At 41.4% G+C, this 16,146-nt stretch overlaps 1 protein-coding gene across 6 annotated transcripts in view; it reads left to right on the top strand.

Moving 5' to 3' along the window:
• The window catches only part of TENM4 (teneurin transmembrane protein 4), a 736,598-nt gene that overhangs the window by 400,178 nt on the left and 320,274 nt on the right, over positions 1-16,146 (top strand). For 5 of the 6 annotated variants that reach the window (XM_068140091.1, XM_068140125.1, XM_068140110.1 and 2 more), the window contains one exon: positions 11,706-11,915. The exons of the other annotated variant lie outside the window; for it this stretch is intronic. In XM_068140091.1, the coding sequence (XP_067996192.1) occupies positions 11,706-11,915 (210 nt within the window). The remainder of the gene's footprint in view (positions 1-11,705; positions 11,916-16,146) is intronic. 6 annotated transcript variants of the gene reach the window in all.

Below are 16,146 nucleotides of genomic sequence, written 5' to 3'. Positions count from 1 at the left end.
GGAAATTAATTTTCCAAGCATTTTTGTAAGTCTCTGAATAACGGACACCTTAGGAGTTCAAGAAAGAGCTAAGTTTATACTATTATCATCTTCACTGATAGGATCACTTTACAGGATGTGACATCAGTTAGGAAGCACACTGTAAGTTAAGGAAACAGCCCAGACAAATAAAATGGCTACTATATTTTTCTGTATGTAGGAAAGAAAACAACATAATACTGCTGGGAAGTTTCATGTGAAGAAGATAGTTTGCATGCATTATCCCACTGAGAATTATAATACAGCCTCATGGAAAATGGAGTTTTGGATTAGCCTGGATTTTTGTTGGTTGTTTTTTTTTTTTTTGTGTTTGCTTGGTTGGTTTGTTGCTTTTTTTGAGGTTGTTTTTTTGGTTTTTTTTTTTTGGTGGGTTTTTTTTTTCTTCTCTTTCTTTCTTTTGGATTGCAAAATGAGAAGCATCACTTAAAAAACTGTCCAGGAATGAAAAAGACCTTCTCATGTGGTGCTGGGCAATCACAGTTTTGAAGAGTACGGGTGAAATGTAGCTCATACAAATGTGTGCAGAGATAGCCAAAAGGTAAAAATTAGAGCAAAACTGAAGCCCAGAGCTGCTCATTAAAGCGTGGTGGAACTGCTGTAATGTCTGCAGAAGTGCCTCAAGGGCTATTTTGCAAAAACTTCTCCACTCCAGTCATTTGGCCAATGCACACGTGGAGTGTGTAGCAAGCTGATGAAAGGCACCTGAGTTTGCATGGTGCTTGCAGATCAGGGCCTTCAGTTGGAAAAGAGGTTAGAAAGAAAATAGCTGTATACAATAGTGAGCAGTGTACAGAAGGTCAAGCTTGTCAAAGAGGTCAGGCATGCAATCATCAGAATTAGAGATAAAGGAGACCACTATATTAGTATGTTCACCAGCCTACTGAAGAGTGTTCAGTGCAGTAAAACACATAAGCACATCTGAGAGCAGGTGTTGTTAGACCTCTAAGACTCTGGAACAGGCTGCCCAGTCTAATTCATTGTGAATTTCAAATTAGACTTTTTATAAAGGGATTTCTATGCTATAGTGAATAACTACCTCAGAGATGAACAAAGAAATCAAAAAGGGCTGTTTATTACCCAAACCATGAGGATTCTTCACCCAGAAAAATTTGGAGGCTTCAACCCTGGAAGCACTCAAAGCCAGGTTGGATGGGGCCTGTAGCAACCTGGTCTAGTAGGAGGGGTCCCTGCCCAGGCAGGGGTTTTGGAACTGTATGCCCTGGCAGTGAAGGGTTAACAGTTGGACTCAATGACCTTCAATGTCTCTTGCAACCAAAATAATTCTGTGATATTTAAAATTCCTTTGAATCAAAACCATTCTGTGATTCTATGATTTGAAACCTTTCTTTATGTAGTACCTTGCAGAATTTCAAGTTTTCCCTCCAAGTAGAGAAGTGAACAAAATTGAAGGTAAAATGTTGTTTTCTCACAGGACCAAAGTCAGTGAAACAATTATTAAAATATACAGATTGCAGATTTAAAGATCTTAATCAAGGCTTTGGAGAAAAAAGAAACAATACCAGTGATGTTTCTGAACTTCTCTGAAATCCTTGCTATTGCATTTACAAGTTGGAGTTGGTTTGCTGTCTGCTGAAAGATGTACAGCCATTTTGGAGGAAATATCACAGAATCCCGGAATGGTGATGATTAGAAGGGACCTCTGGAGATCATTGAGTCCAACCCTCCTGCTAAAGCCGGGTCACCCAGAGCAGGTTGCACAACATTGTATCCAGGCAGGTTTGGAAATTCCTCAGAGGAGACCCCACAATCTGTCTGGGCAGCCTTAGGAGTCCTGCAGTCTGGCACTTCTGCAGCACAATGGTGTGCAGAGATGCAGCCCCTTGAGCATGGTATCATGTCCAGCTGCTTGTGTCCAGAGCACATTAACTCTGGCTCAGCATCACTCCTTTGCAGTCATGCTGCTTTCTACTCCAGAGGAGCCTCATGCTTTCTACTCCTTCCAAGTCCAGAGCCCCAGGGCTAGCTCACAGAAAGGAGTTGCTATGGAACATAACCTTTCTTCTTAATCAGGTCCCTTTAGAACTGCAGCTAAGAAGACTCTTTTGGCACCAGAGTGCCTTGTTCTCTTTTCTCTGCTGAAGAAAGAGAATGATCTTCTGAGCCATGACTCTTAGATGTTGAAGGGAGGCTGTTCATTTTGTTGAAATTGTGTACTGGAGAAAAAAGTCTTCCCAAAATTAAGGGAGGCTGGGTAGAATATAAGAAATAACAGTCATTGGCTGGAATATAAGATGTAGCAGTCACTGGAAAATTACTTCCATACAATTTTAGGGATGCAAGCATCCAACCTTAATGGGGATAAAGAGTGAAATCAAGAGGAAATTGTCCCGTAAGTGTAAGAGGCTAAACAACTAAGTTCATTATTTTATATAGTGCAGAAGTCCAAAGCCAAAAGTAATTTTAACTGAAATAGGAAGAGATATAATCTCTTTATCCAGGCAACATTCTTCTCACCCTAAATCTCCTCCCCAGGGAGCTTGCAGATAGATGGGTTGGATTCTCACTGCGGTATAACTTTGATACCCCTTTGTCACGCTCTAGAGATCTGCAGCCATATGTTTTCCTTGGACTGAACTTACTCAGACAGACTACGTTTCTTCCCAAGAGAAGCATAAAGTATCATTGCTTCAAAGTTCTCCTTCACTGCAGTTTTTATCTCCAGCTGCCTATGTATTTAGTCTCCACTTCCATTGCTACTATACAGCACCTTTGTCTAGGAGCGTGGAAGGGAAGTGTTAAGTCTGCACATATGATGGGGCCTTAGGTATTATGGAGAAAACTAAAATATCACTGCCAAAAATGCATCTGTGCGATTTGCCTTATCCACAGACAGGTTCTAGACATTAAGTTCATGCTACTTTCATTTATGCACCTGAGCTAGGATCACCCAAGGCTCCCTGTATAATCGATGAAGAGAAATAAGACACTCCAGCTCAAATTGCAGACAGGCTAAGTGGCTTCTGGAAGATAAGGCTGTACTTCCCTTGACTGCAGGGAGATCCTGTAGTGACTATGCTGTGTGATATCACATTATCCTTTCATTTTCTCAAACAAGACCTGGAGTTCCTAATGGAGGCCTAGAAGAAAGATGAGGATAATCTTTATAGCGGGGCCTGTTGCAACAGGACAAGGGCTGATGGTTTGAAACTATAAGAGGGGAGATTCAGAGTAAATAGGAGAAATAATTTTTGTGCAATGAGAGTGGCAAAACTATGGCACACTGCCCAGAGAGGTAGTAGAAGCCCTATCCCTGAAAACATTCAGCATCGGGTTGGACAGGACTCTGAACAACCTGATCTAGTTAAAGATGTCCTTGCTCACTGCAGGGGAGTTAAACTATATGGCCTTTAAATCTCCTTTTCTGCTCAAAACATTCTATGATTCTATGATTCTCTTAACAACTGCCATCTTCATTCCTTTCAAGAAATGCTCATTTGTGATTGTCTAGTTAACAGAGAAAAACACACATCTCATCCCTTGACAGCACAGTTTGCCTGAACATGCATGTTTTTACACATACAGTGTACGCAAAACTCATCCACATTGGTCAGAAAGGTTCCAGAGTATATCAATGATTACTTGTGGATTTTTTGGTCTTTTGACTATAGGATGATTTCATCTTGCTCCCTGGTAGGCTCTAATAATATGAAATTTTGGTTGGACTCAAGTGTTCCACAGTTTTGACTCTTCCTGAATTAATTCAGAAGTTAATGTTAGAAAATTATTGCAAACTACTCTGAAAGATATTTATGTAAATATTATTTCCTGGAGCAGATGAAAAAATCTTGACATGGCTTTTCCCTCGTAGGGTAACTAGAATATGAAAGTATGCTTTGCCTTGACCGACTTACCGGAGAAAGTTTTGGGAGGCAAGTGTAAACCTCTTTGTTAGCATTAAGCTTAAGGAAAGCAATTTCTACAAAGCCTACAGTCTGGTGTTCAAATAAAAGAAAATGGACCTTTTAGGAGATTTGCATGTAATCATTTCCAGAGAACGTCATACTTTATATTAGGTGTTCTGGATCAGATAGAGCATTAGTGTCATATTGAGAAAGGCCATTTCCTAGGCAGCTCATCAGCCTTCCTACTGATTACATTACTCTTTTACAAGTTGGGTTTGAGTAAAGCTGCTCAAGCTTTTGTAACACTGATCTGTAATTAGGGGCTTGCATTTCCCTTAAAACTTTAGATGATGTGAATTACTTGCGTAAATATTTCCCAAGGAGCACTATAAATATTCTGTGGTGATTAGGATTGTTTATCCTGTGTCTATCAGAGGATGGTCTTTCTTGCTTGGTTCTTATTTCTCTGATTTTGAAGGAGATACAAGCAATCTTCCATCTATCTGGAAATTACACTACCTGCTTGTGCTTTTGACTAACAGCATGATCTCTGTTTTGGAGACTGATGTTTCAGAAAATCGCGTAGCTAACGTCCACAATCTGTTTCTACTGTTGTGTCTACAAATGAGCAAGCCGAGTTTCCGGCTCAGCCAATTGCCCATGTAATTTTCTGAAAATCTGCCATATTATTTTCTTGTGTTGGAAAAAAAGAAAAAAAAAAATAAATGGATGTGTGGCTGTGCTACTCCAGAGCACCCCAAGTCCCAGAGGAACTGTATTTCAGAAGGGAACAATTTCCTCCCTGCTCCTCTCCATCTTGCTCAGTAGATAATTGTCAGGTTAGTAAACTCAGGAGCTCAGGGAAAGGAGAACTGAGGTCCGTGTTATTTCTTGTCTCTTTCTACCTTCTGTTTCATTTGGGGAATGACTGTGTAAGGCCCAAACACTCAGTCCATGCTCTGTGCTGGAACAGAGGCAGAAAAGCAAGTAACACAGGCACAGAGCTGAGGCACTTGTGTATATCCCATTATCACACTCTTCCTCATAGGGCCACCACCACATTAGGCATTTCTCAACCAAAGGAAGTTAGGCTATAGTCTGCCCTGCACAAACAAGACTGTTCATCAGATCCCGCTGATAAAGACTTGGTAATTTCCTTGACAGAAAATACACCATCCTGACAAATGGAGAGAAAAAAATATTGTGTAAATTCACAGCATAGGAGAGGGAAAGAACAGAATTTGGAAGAGTAACACAAACCACCCACAAGGCAAGTGAAGTCCATGTACCATGTGTTCTTCATAGTCCCCTTCAGACAACTGAATTTATTCATTCCTTCCTAACCTCACATGGTCCTTTTTTCTCAACATGCCAGCCTTCCCATAGGGCATGTGATTATTTCTCATATTTGAGGCCCAACCACTCATTTCTTAATTTTGGTGACCTGGCAGCTGCCCAGGTTTTTCTTGTTAAGATGATATTCATTTATCCCCTTTATTTCATTTATTTTGCCCTCTGGCTCTATAGCTATAAATCAAATGCACAAAATTAAATTAAATAAACCAAACATACATGCAGGTGGAAATTCAGGAAATATAAATAACTACGAGTAGTTTTCCAACAATGATTTTTTAATCAATTCTAAATGCAAGATATATATTCCCTGTTGAACTAAGAACATTGTGACCACCTATTGTTAAAGAACAGCAATAAATCTGCTCACAATTCCAAACTCCTATGATTCCCTGACATGTTTTGCCAGGCAGCCAGTTCTACTTGCTCTTTTTCCAGAGGTGTTTTATGGAAAGGCATGATGTGGCATCATGAGAAAGGCAGAGATGCCTTTTGTGCCTTAGCAAAATTCCTTCTTTCTCCCATCTTTGAGGGAATGAGGCTCCTGGATGCTAAAACAGGGTTTTGCCATGTGATAATGAGGGCTCATCTTCAAATAATGTTACCCTTCATCTTGAAAAGCAAAATGTCAGATATTCTCCCACTCACCATCGCAAGCCAGCAGGGTCTCTAATGCAAAGCAGTGCCTTGAATATTCTGCGGAGAAGTAAACTCCACCATGCAGGTAGTGCATTGCCCTTCCCATCTTGGTCCATGTGGGGCCAGCAATCCAGCTCAGAGGAGCTGCCTGGAATGTCCCAGTGCCCAGTTTGCTGAATACAGAACAGTAGAATCTCAGAAGGGTTTTGGCTGGAAGGGACCTTTAAAGATCATCTAGTCAAACCCCTGCAGTGAAAACTGACATCTTCAACTAGACCAAGTTACTCAAAGACCTGTCCATCCTGACCTGCAATGCAAAAGGATGGGGTTTCTACCTCTACCTCTCTTGGCAATCTGGGCCAGTATATCACCAACCCCAGTATGAAAAATTTATTCTGCATACCTAGCTGGCATCTACCCTCTTTCATCACCCCCTGTCCTATCACTACACTCCTTGGTAAAGAGTACATCCTCATCTTTTCTGTAGGGCCCATTTAAGTACGGAAAGGCTGCAAGAAGGTTTCCCTGGAGCCTTCTCTTCCTCAGGCTGATCAACCCCAACTGTCTCAGCTTATCCTCACAGCAGAGTGGTTCCAGCCCTCTGATGATTTCTGTGGCTTTCTCTGGACCTACTCCAACAGGTCCATGACTTTTTTTGTGCTTAATCCTTGTGGGGTTTTAATCAATCAGAGAGAGTGTAGGATGAAATCCCCTGAGCTTTAGATTTATTTCTTTCTTTTACCTCTGTATTTCCATTGTGAAAGCAAGTCAAGGTTTTCACCAGCACAAGCCCAGCTACAGTTTTAATGGAGATCAATACAATTAGTTTTGATTAAAACCCACCCAAAACTACTGTGTAAAGTGAAGGGAAGACAAGAAAAAGAAGTTAGTGCATCTTTTTCTTTTCCTAGAATACATGCAGTCAGCACACTGCAGAATACTCCTGTAAACCCATGGGGCACACCAGTGCCCTACATTTTAAAGGCTGGAGCTGTATAGTGATGTCTGCTTGTAGCAATTCTTATCATTGCTGGTGCACCAATACTATTGTTGGAAACTTCCATATTTTAGGGCTGTAGGAAGGCTACAGCCCTACAGGCTACAGTAGTAAAACTCAATGCAAAAGCTCTGAAGTAACAACTACTGTAGTTGCTGTAGTGATCATCACTAATCATGATGACAGTACTTCTGCTCACCCACTCCACCCTCCAACCCCTGCAATCTTTCCTTCATGATAGGAATTGTGTTAATTTAAAGTATTTTGAGAGTGACAAACAGTTGTTTAGACTGTTTCAGTGTCTAGGGGTGCACTATGAAAACAGAAGAAATGACTGAACTTTGAATCAAATTATTTCACTCCTCTGTGACTCAGTTTCTGTATCTATCAGAAGTGCTAAGTGTGCTCCTCAGACAATCTACTTCCACGAGCCAATCTGATAACAGATCCCAATGGATATGGTAACAGTATTCCAGAGCTTACATACTCAACGATTTTAAAGCTCCTAAAGATTCTTGGTTCAAGCTTGACAGAAGGCGGCACTATGCGAGCAAAGCTGATACTAGTGATTTATTGACTGCAGATAATACCATTCTCAGTATATTGATCAGTATTCTGTTGCCTTCTGGTATCAGTTCTGTGAGAAGTCACCATGTCTTTATCCACACTTTTTCACCTCTTTTGGGATAAATTGTAAACATATGAGTATAATCCCCTGAATACAGTCTATGAAATAATTTACTGCCCTTCATTTAAAAGTATCTCCTTGAGTGTTATGAATTCCTGGGAGCCCTTCTATTCCCACTAGCAGGAATACACCCATTTTAAATCAGCTCGTAATCTCTGACGGCCAAACCCTGCAAGAGACAGAGTAATTCTAGAAACACGCCGTATTCTCAAATATTACAGCCAAATGTGTAGCATAAACTGAAGGCATGTTTACTGTTTGTCTTACTTTCCCCTAACTATTTAGAGTCTACTCTGGTCTGCTTCTTCCCTAAATTTAAAGCGGTTGCCTGAATTTTGCAGCGCTCCTTAGTGAAGCTGGGAAACAGATTCTCTGTGTTAACCTACTTCCAAAGTTTGTGTTTCCAAAGTGCATTCATAAATCTACCACAGACTGCAACATATCTTCCCCTATTTTTTTTTTCTTTTTTAATCTTAATCTGAAATACTGGCACATAGATAAAATAAAAGTTTATGTTCTGTTTTCCTCTGAATATGTGCAAGCAACGTATCACTCATCCAGAGACATTCGACTTATATTATTCCTGCCTCAAGTCCAAAGAACATAATTTTGACTGTTCGCTGTGAGCGGATATGTAAGATTGTTACAAATTGATGCCAAGGGGCCCATACATGTTTTTCTTTGAGTTAGCTTCCAAATTGCAAGAGTGTGCATAATGAATGTGTTATCTAGTCCTCCTGCTTTGGATTTTTGAAGGAGAAACAGCACATACCGCAAAGCAACTTGGCCTACTTGCTCAGGTTCCATAGCAACCCAGTATTGCTATAAATTCATTTTCTACTAATCAATTAGAAATTTTGCTCTGGCAGCTGGAATGGAAGTTTACGGGCCAAATCCTTCTTGTTTTACTTGGACCTGCAGTCTCAGTAAATTCAACGAGATGCTTGCCTGGGAAGAATACGAGCTTGTCTCCTCGTCTCTCTCTTGGTTTATTTTTTGTGAAAAGGTCAGGTTTAATTTTTGGTTTGCCATCCAAGCAAAGAAAAGGAGGTAGTTCCCTTAAAGGATCCACAACTTAAGAAAGCCTTGTGTTACAGACAGAGCTGCTGACAGGTTTAAAAGGAAGATATTGCTTGGCTCCCTATGCATTTTAACTGGCTACTGTCAGCATAGCTTCTATCCAGCAGCTTGTAAAAGCTCCTGTTGTGTCCACCCTAATATTGCGTGCCCAAAAGGGAGTCTTCCAGAGAACAGGGTGGTATCTGCCAGTGCCCTTCCCAGCAGCACAGCCCTCAGTGAAATGGTCAGTATGCACAACTCTGATGGAACCTTCCCTTGTAAAGGTCAGCGTGTGCACTGCCAGATGTGCATGTAACCATGCACATCATGTGCACTATGCAGGTGGTGCAGGTGATTAAAATCCAAAGCTTCCATTAAAGAGATATCTTTGGGTTTGGTTTTTTTGTTTGGGTTTGTTTGTTTTGTGTTTATTTTGTTTGGTTGGGGTTTTTTTGTTTGATTGTTTATTTTGTTTAGGTTTGGGGTTTTGCGTTGGGGGTTTTTTTTGTGTTTTTTTGTTTGTTTGGTTGGTTGGTTGGTTGGGTTTTTGTTTCTGTTTTTGTGTTTTTTTCCCCAGAATTTTTTCTTTTATCCTACCAAAACTGCAATACTGAGAGATGGGGAAAGTCCATGGCAAAATACTCAACCTGCAACCATATGGAAATGGTTCTGACATGGGCTGATAAAAGCACTGACATTTTGGGGTTTGGGCTACGCTTTCAAATTCAGCCTATTCTGCCTGGGGCTTTGTGTCCAGACTGCAGACATCGTGAATAGATATGCCAAGCATGCTGTCTGACCAAAACACAAGGAGAGCATTGGAAGTTTACTGCAATTTACTCCACAGTCTTTTTTCATGAGTAGTGGTCACACCATTAGCCTCCTCTTTATGCATTTTCACTGGGGTTTGGGTCAATGAGTCAGAGGATTCAAATATTTTTTTCAATCCAGTTTGCCTCTCAGCTGCTGGAAAAATGTGTTCTCCAGTTACAAAGTGCACTGAAAAACTGCATGGGTCTATAGGAAGACAAGAAAGCTTTAACACTTCCTTTCCAGTTCACTCATCATCATGCTAGAATTCTGCTCTGACTATACAGCATTAGAAATACATACCATCCTGTTTTGTAACAAATGCATAGAAAATCAAAGCAATGATTTAAACTTTACTATGTCAGGGCTCATCAAATCTCCACTGCAACAAAGGACAACACAGAGCAGACTTTGCCCCTTCAAGAGGACATGAGTTAGAGCTGAATAAGGGTCTGTTGCTCGGAAAGCAGTGCTCTACCACTTGCACACGCTCCCTTTTTTGCTGTCTCTCTCCAGCTCCTACCAGTGGTTAATACAATGGGAAGGTTATAGCCTTGGCACTGTAAAAAGGGTCAGGGAGCGTGAAGTGGGCTGTGAATTCCTTATAAGCTGCATTCCTAAAGGAGGAACTTCTCTGTCTGGAGGGTTGTCAGAAAGAACAAGACCCAGACAACTCCACTGCTGATCCAAACAAAACACACAGGGCTCACAACAACTGCACACTGTGCATACTGCAGTTCATGCAAGAAAGTGTAGGCTCTACCAAGGCTGGCCTCTCCTTTGGGTGACCCACAGTCACTTCAGTGTCTCTGAACACAGGTACAGTCCTGTCTTTTCTCCAGTTCCCAGGCTTTACCTCTGATGCCACAATTTCTACTCTGATTATAATCAGCAGTTTATAAAATCTGCATATGCCAAAGAGATGGCATCCAAGAGAAAAAATGATGACCAAACTTAGTAGAACCAGCTCTGGGGGATTTAAATGTTAAACCCACTTTATTGTTTTAGGTTTGTGTCTTTTTAAAAACTGTTTGTGTTGTGTTTAGTAAGAAGTATTGTACAGCTATGTTATGTGCTATGTTATGTTCAAGATGTGGTTTTTTTTAGAAATAGAATTTTTTTTAAGTTTCCCTGTGCTGACTGTTCATTTATTTTGATGGATTTTGCATGATAACATTTCAGTATTTGGAAAAATATGGGAGATTAATCATTATGAATTTCAGATCAACTATATCAAGGAGAAAAACTCATGTTTAAATGCATTGTCCTGCATTTTAAGCTATTATATGTCTGTGTTCATATTCTCCTTGTTTTATTGATGTACTGCACATATCTGACCTCCACGTTTGTCTGAAAAGTATTTTCATCAGTCTGAGGGTTCTGATTTCCCAGTTTTGTTTAAAAAATCTAATTGGCGTAAGACCTTGGTAACCATTAATCCTTTACAGTACACTTCTCAAACTGGATCTACTTAACCTCCATGTACCTGATCCAATTTCCTTGCATTCAGTGGAAGCTCCTCCTTGATCGGGCACATTTTTATGTAAAATATTATCTAAGAACCTAATCTGCCGCATTTCTCATTATTTAATCAATGAAATGACACTGCAGAAGCTTTGCTTCTGCCCTGTATCAGTGTCTGGGTTCATTGACACACTTCAACAACACATAGCAATGCATGGCTCTCTCCTCCACCTTCTGCCAGCATGAGGCAGCTTTTGGGCTGTTTAACCAATAAATTTGATAAGGGAACGGTTAAACCCAATTCCCAAAAGGATTTTACCCTTTTCACATGAAATCTGAAATAATTTAGCTCAGAATACCAGGCAAAACTTCTCCTTGAGTACAACGCAGCCCAGCACCAAGGCTTGGCCTGAAGGTGGCCGCTCTGTGGGAGATCTCGCACTGAGAGGCTCCCTCCAGTGCCTACATCTTAAAAAACTCTGTGGAGATGAGTTTTATCGGATGGTTACCGGCCGATAGGAGAAAGACAGACCCCTCAGAGCCGAAGGACAGCGGCGGCCCCCTCAGAGCCGCGGGCTGGCAGATACGTGCAGTTACCCGCCCCTCAGGCAGTGCTGCCCCGCTGGGGCAAGCGTCGGTAGAGGGTGGGCGGCTTTCCCTCGTACCCCGGCTACACTTTTTTTTTTTTTTTCTCTTGTCTGTGTTTTGTGGCTTTTTTGGTTGATTTTATTTCTTGTTGTCTTTTTTTTCTCCCCCTTTTCTCTGTGTGTGTGTATATGTTTGTGGCACGCAGGTCCTCCCCTGCGTTGTTCGTCCGCCTCCTCCACCCCCCCGGAGCAGTCCCCCTCCCCTCCCCCCTCGCCGCCGGCCAATGAGGGCCCGGGGCGGTTGCTGGGCAACGGCGCGGCCCAGCCGGCCGCGGACTCTGACTCTGAGGAAGAGTTTGTCCCTAATTCATTCTTAGTTAAAAGTGGCTCTGCAAACCTGTGTGTCGCCGCCAACGGTGAGTGACTTTTTCTCTCTATACCTACTTTTCTTGCTCGTCTGACAGCCATGCACGGGGGTAGGGGGGTGGTGGTGCTGCAGATGTGCCCTTTGGGTTGGTTTGGGGGATTTTGTTAAAACAAACAAAAATTGGGGAGGGGATTAAAAGAGAGGAGAAGTTAATCTCATAAAAGTTGAAAAATGCATCACTGGAAGGTTCGTGCTGGCTGCTGTGCACGTTGCAACAGCTCGTCTGAGCTCAAAAACTTCATGATGAGTTGAAGGTTGGGATCCTCTCCCTTTTTAGGGGGGATTTTGGGTTTCTTTGGAGCTTTTCACTTTTTAATATCCTGTCTGAAAAACTCACAGAGAAACTGCCTTCTCTGTGAGGACAGCAAGGTGCAGCCTGGGGGTTGGCAGGGCTGAAGGGAGGGTGGCCAGGTGGGCTCCACCGACGGCCCTCAGAAGCTGAAAGCAGCCCGAAGTCTCCTGCTGCTGTCAGGTATCTGTCACGGAAAGGGTGCATGAATGGAAAAGGAAATGCCGAAAACTCACAAATTTACTTTGTGAGTTGTACCAGCAGCATCAGTACTGTGTGCTCAGCCTCAGAGACTACAGAACGTTGTCTGTGTCCGTGTCTCTCTCAGAGGCGCTGGGAGATGCTCTCGGTAAGTATTTGAGGCAGCAGCACAACCCGTGCTTCTGCGATGCTCCGAGACTCCCCAATGGGGAGCTGAGGGTGTTCATCACTGCCACATGGACCGTGGTACTCAAACAAATTTCCAGAATAAGAATGAGATTCACAATTCTCTGCTGCAAAGACAATGAGGCATAAACACAGAGGTAACGCTCGTTGGCAAAGAAATGTGAAGTTTCATCAAGGGTGGTGTAACCTGACGAAGTGCAGATTACAGCAGTGGAATCGCAGTGGCCACTCAGGCTGCTGCCATCCGGCTTGAGTGATAATTGCTCCCAGGTCTGATTTATGATGAAGGAGAAGGCATTCAAAGATATCTTGAAAGAGAGAAAGAAAGGTGAGAGAGAGGTTTACTGCAGCTGGCAACAGCTTAACTGCATTTATGTTAAGCTTCTAAGAAGGTTTCCTAGTATGCTGTTATCTCCAAGTAAGGAGAGAAAGTTTGACATTTAATTTGTCTGTTCCCTCCCCTCCCTCCCCCCCAGCTTCCCTCTTTTCTTTAGTTGCATTTGTTATGATAAAAACAAACTTGCAGAGTTTTTCAAAGGAGAAGGTTATCTCCTCTGAATTGTCATCCTAAGGAGAGTAGGGGGAAATACAGTGTCGTATTCATTCAGGAAGCTGCTTAAAATTCATATCCTCTGTTCAGCTTTCCCCCTCCCCTTCCACCATGTAATACACACACCCATCTAACTCCCTGCAGTCCAATGCATCGAGATCTGAAATCAAGCAGATGACCTTTTGGTTGTAAATAAAGCCAAACTCACACTCCACCTCAGGTTTTCAACATCATGATGCATATACTTTACCTTTGTTCATTTAGAGAATATATGTGCACACAAGCACAGATATCCTCAGGTATAAAGAAGGAAGGTAGAGATGGCAAGTGAGATTAAAGACCTTAATCTCTTCTCTTACTAATTAGCTGAACAACAGAAAAAACATTGTTCAGAGTCCACAGTGGGTTGACGACATTATTGTATTATTGATGTGCTGGTGAGTTAGTTATACTTTTTAGCTAGGCTTTTCAACTTCATGCTTATTTATCCTCTTTTTTCTTAGTGCTTTTTGCATCATCTTGTAGATATACTACATTCCCTGAGGCCTCTTTGTGTGTAGGATTCATCAGGTTGCTAATAAATATGTCCAACACAAAGACAGGGCATCTGGGGTCTCCTTTGCATTCAGTAATCAGAAGTGCAGGTAATGCTGACACTCTGGTAACCTGTTAGGATCAGCTCAGCCTCACTCTGCTATCAGAAGGAAAACAAAGATTACTTACTATGCCACCTATCAACTCCTAATCTGGAAGTTCATGTGAATAAGAAGCACAGACCATACGAACCCATCATGTCTAAAACCCAATGACTCTTCTGACCTCTGTAAATGGATTTAATTGCTTTGGTTCCTTAATGTTCTGTTTCTATGAGGCTTAGTCAGCTTAAACTTTAAATGACAAAAGCAGGTCTTTATGTTCCTTAAATGGTGAAAATTAGTAAAAGCTTATTTTGGTTAGGACTAAGTTTAATACAGTTAGAGCACTCATTCTCAGAGAATAGTAGCTGTCTTAACAGCAGGACAGCCTGAGAATGCTGTCCAAAGGATTTGTGTTGCACTTTTTAATTGATTGTGGCTAGGTTTTCCTTCCACAGCTGTGTAAACTCAGCCTTAGAGAAGTCCATCCAAAGTAAGTAACACCCAGGGAGCAGCACTGCTGTTACGAATCCCCATGTAAATTGCAAACATAATGCACATGGAACTTAAGAAAAATGCTACTTTTTGAAGATACAGTAGGCTATTCTTTATCTAAGTTCCTTTCATTCCAGAAAGGTAATAATGTTCATAATATTATTTCTACACTTCCCAGGAAAATGCCCAACTAAACTTTCAAATGACGGCTGGGATAAGCTACTAAGTGTATAAACATGCAGGCATATTTTACATTCACATTGGATATATTACAAGCCATTGTTTGGATTTTTTTACTTTTAAAATAAAAGTCATTTAGAAGGTTAAAAATCCTCAGTTATTATTGTATATATACTATTAGCAAGTACCTAATTTTAAGTTAAAAAAAAAAAAAAGACTCTTCAGACTTGGGAATACTAGAATTTGGTTTTATATATATATCAACTCCAGAAGACCTTTTGCGTTATCTAAAATTACCCATAGTAATTTGGGTATGTGAATGTCTCCATTTCATAGAATCAGGGAATGGTTGGGCTGGCAAGGGCCTTTAAAGATCTTCTAGTTCCAACCCTCCTGCTGTGGATCTCATCTTCATGAGATCAGGTTGCTCAAAGCCCCAACCAACCTGACTTAACACTTCCAGGGATGGAGCATCTATAACTTCTCTGAGCAACCTGTTCCTGAACCTCACCACACTTACAGTGAATAATATCTCCCTAATATCAGATCTAAATCTTTCATTTTTTGTTTTAAAACCATCACTCCCTGTCCTATCTCTGATTAAAAGTCTCTCTCCATCTTCCCTTCAAGCCCCCTCTCAGTATTGAAAGACTACACTAAGCTTTCCCTTCTCCAAGCTAAACAACCCCAACTCTCTTAAACATCTCAGGATGTTTCCTTTGAGAAGCCTTAAAATGTTCTGTGTTGGGGTTATCAGCATTATTTGAAAAGCAGGCTGCTTTGGAGTGAACATTCAGAAACACCAATTATTTCTTCAGGTTTCTCATCAGTAGGTATATACTGGTGTATAGGTATTTGTGTATATGATTGGTGAGAAGCTAGAACTGTCTGAGTGCATCCAATCTTTAATCTGATTGTGTTAAGAAATTCACAAAGGCTGTATTGGATCAGAACATTGGTCCATGTTGTCTCTGACAGTGATATGGGAGGAGAAGCACAAGCCAGGGGTGCTGTAGGGCGATGCTGTCTGGATGGGAAAGGTTGAGTGCCACCCAAGGAGGAAAAGATAGAGTTTGGCTTGACATCAGCAGTTCTTATTCATTTGAACCAGTAAATAGCATTAAAAAAAAAATAAATAAATAAATAGTTGAATGCCTTTAGAGAGTGGTGTTTATGAAGAGATGACCATTGCTGTCCAATTCCCTCAGCATCCGCAGCATGGCAGTGGGAATGTTAGCAGGCACATCTCTGCTAAGTACAGCTGTGAGGTAGGAAAATGGGGCTGTATCCCCATGGGGGGCTGATGTGCAGAGTGACAAAGAACAGATTTTTGGAAAATATGTAAAATCTGTAGAAAGCTGACATCTCCTTGAAGACCACTTGACCATGTTGCCTTGTAGTCAAAGCCTCAGTGCATGACTTCTTCCAGCTCCTTCATCAGTGAGCAGGCATCAGTGGAAGTGTGCTTTTGTCATTTTGTGAGGTCTGGTGTGTTTCTCCAAGCTGTTTATGTTAGGCAGAGAAAAAGGGTGGATGTTGACATTTGAAACAACTTCTGCAGATGGAAGCCACAAAATCCAAAATCACCTCTCATTTGGGGTATATGAATATTCTCAAACACAACTTCAGAGACCAGGGTGTGGATTTTATTTAATTCTAGCAGAAGTAAAGAGATATCAGAAAG

The sequence above is a fragment of the Melanerpes formicivorus genome, unplaced genomic scaffold (assembly GCF_026170545.1).
Source record: "Melanerpes formicivorus ecotype bairdi unplaced genomic scaffold, bMelFor1.0.p_v2 SCAF_1, whole genome shotgun sequence".
Classification (NCBI taxonomy): domain Eukaryota; kingdom Metazoa; phylum Chordata; class Aves; order Piciformes; family Picidae; genus Melanerpes; species Melanerpes formicivorus.
Note: the sequence above shows the minus strand (reverse complement) of the source record. Positions and strands in the feature narration are given on the sequence as shown.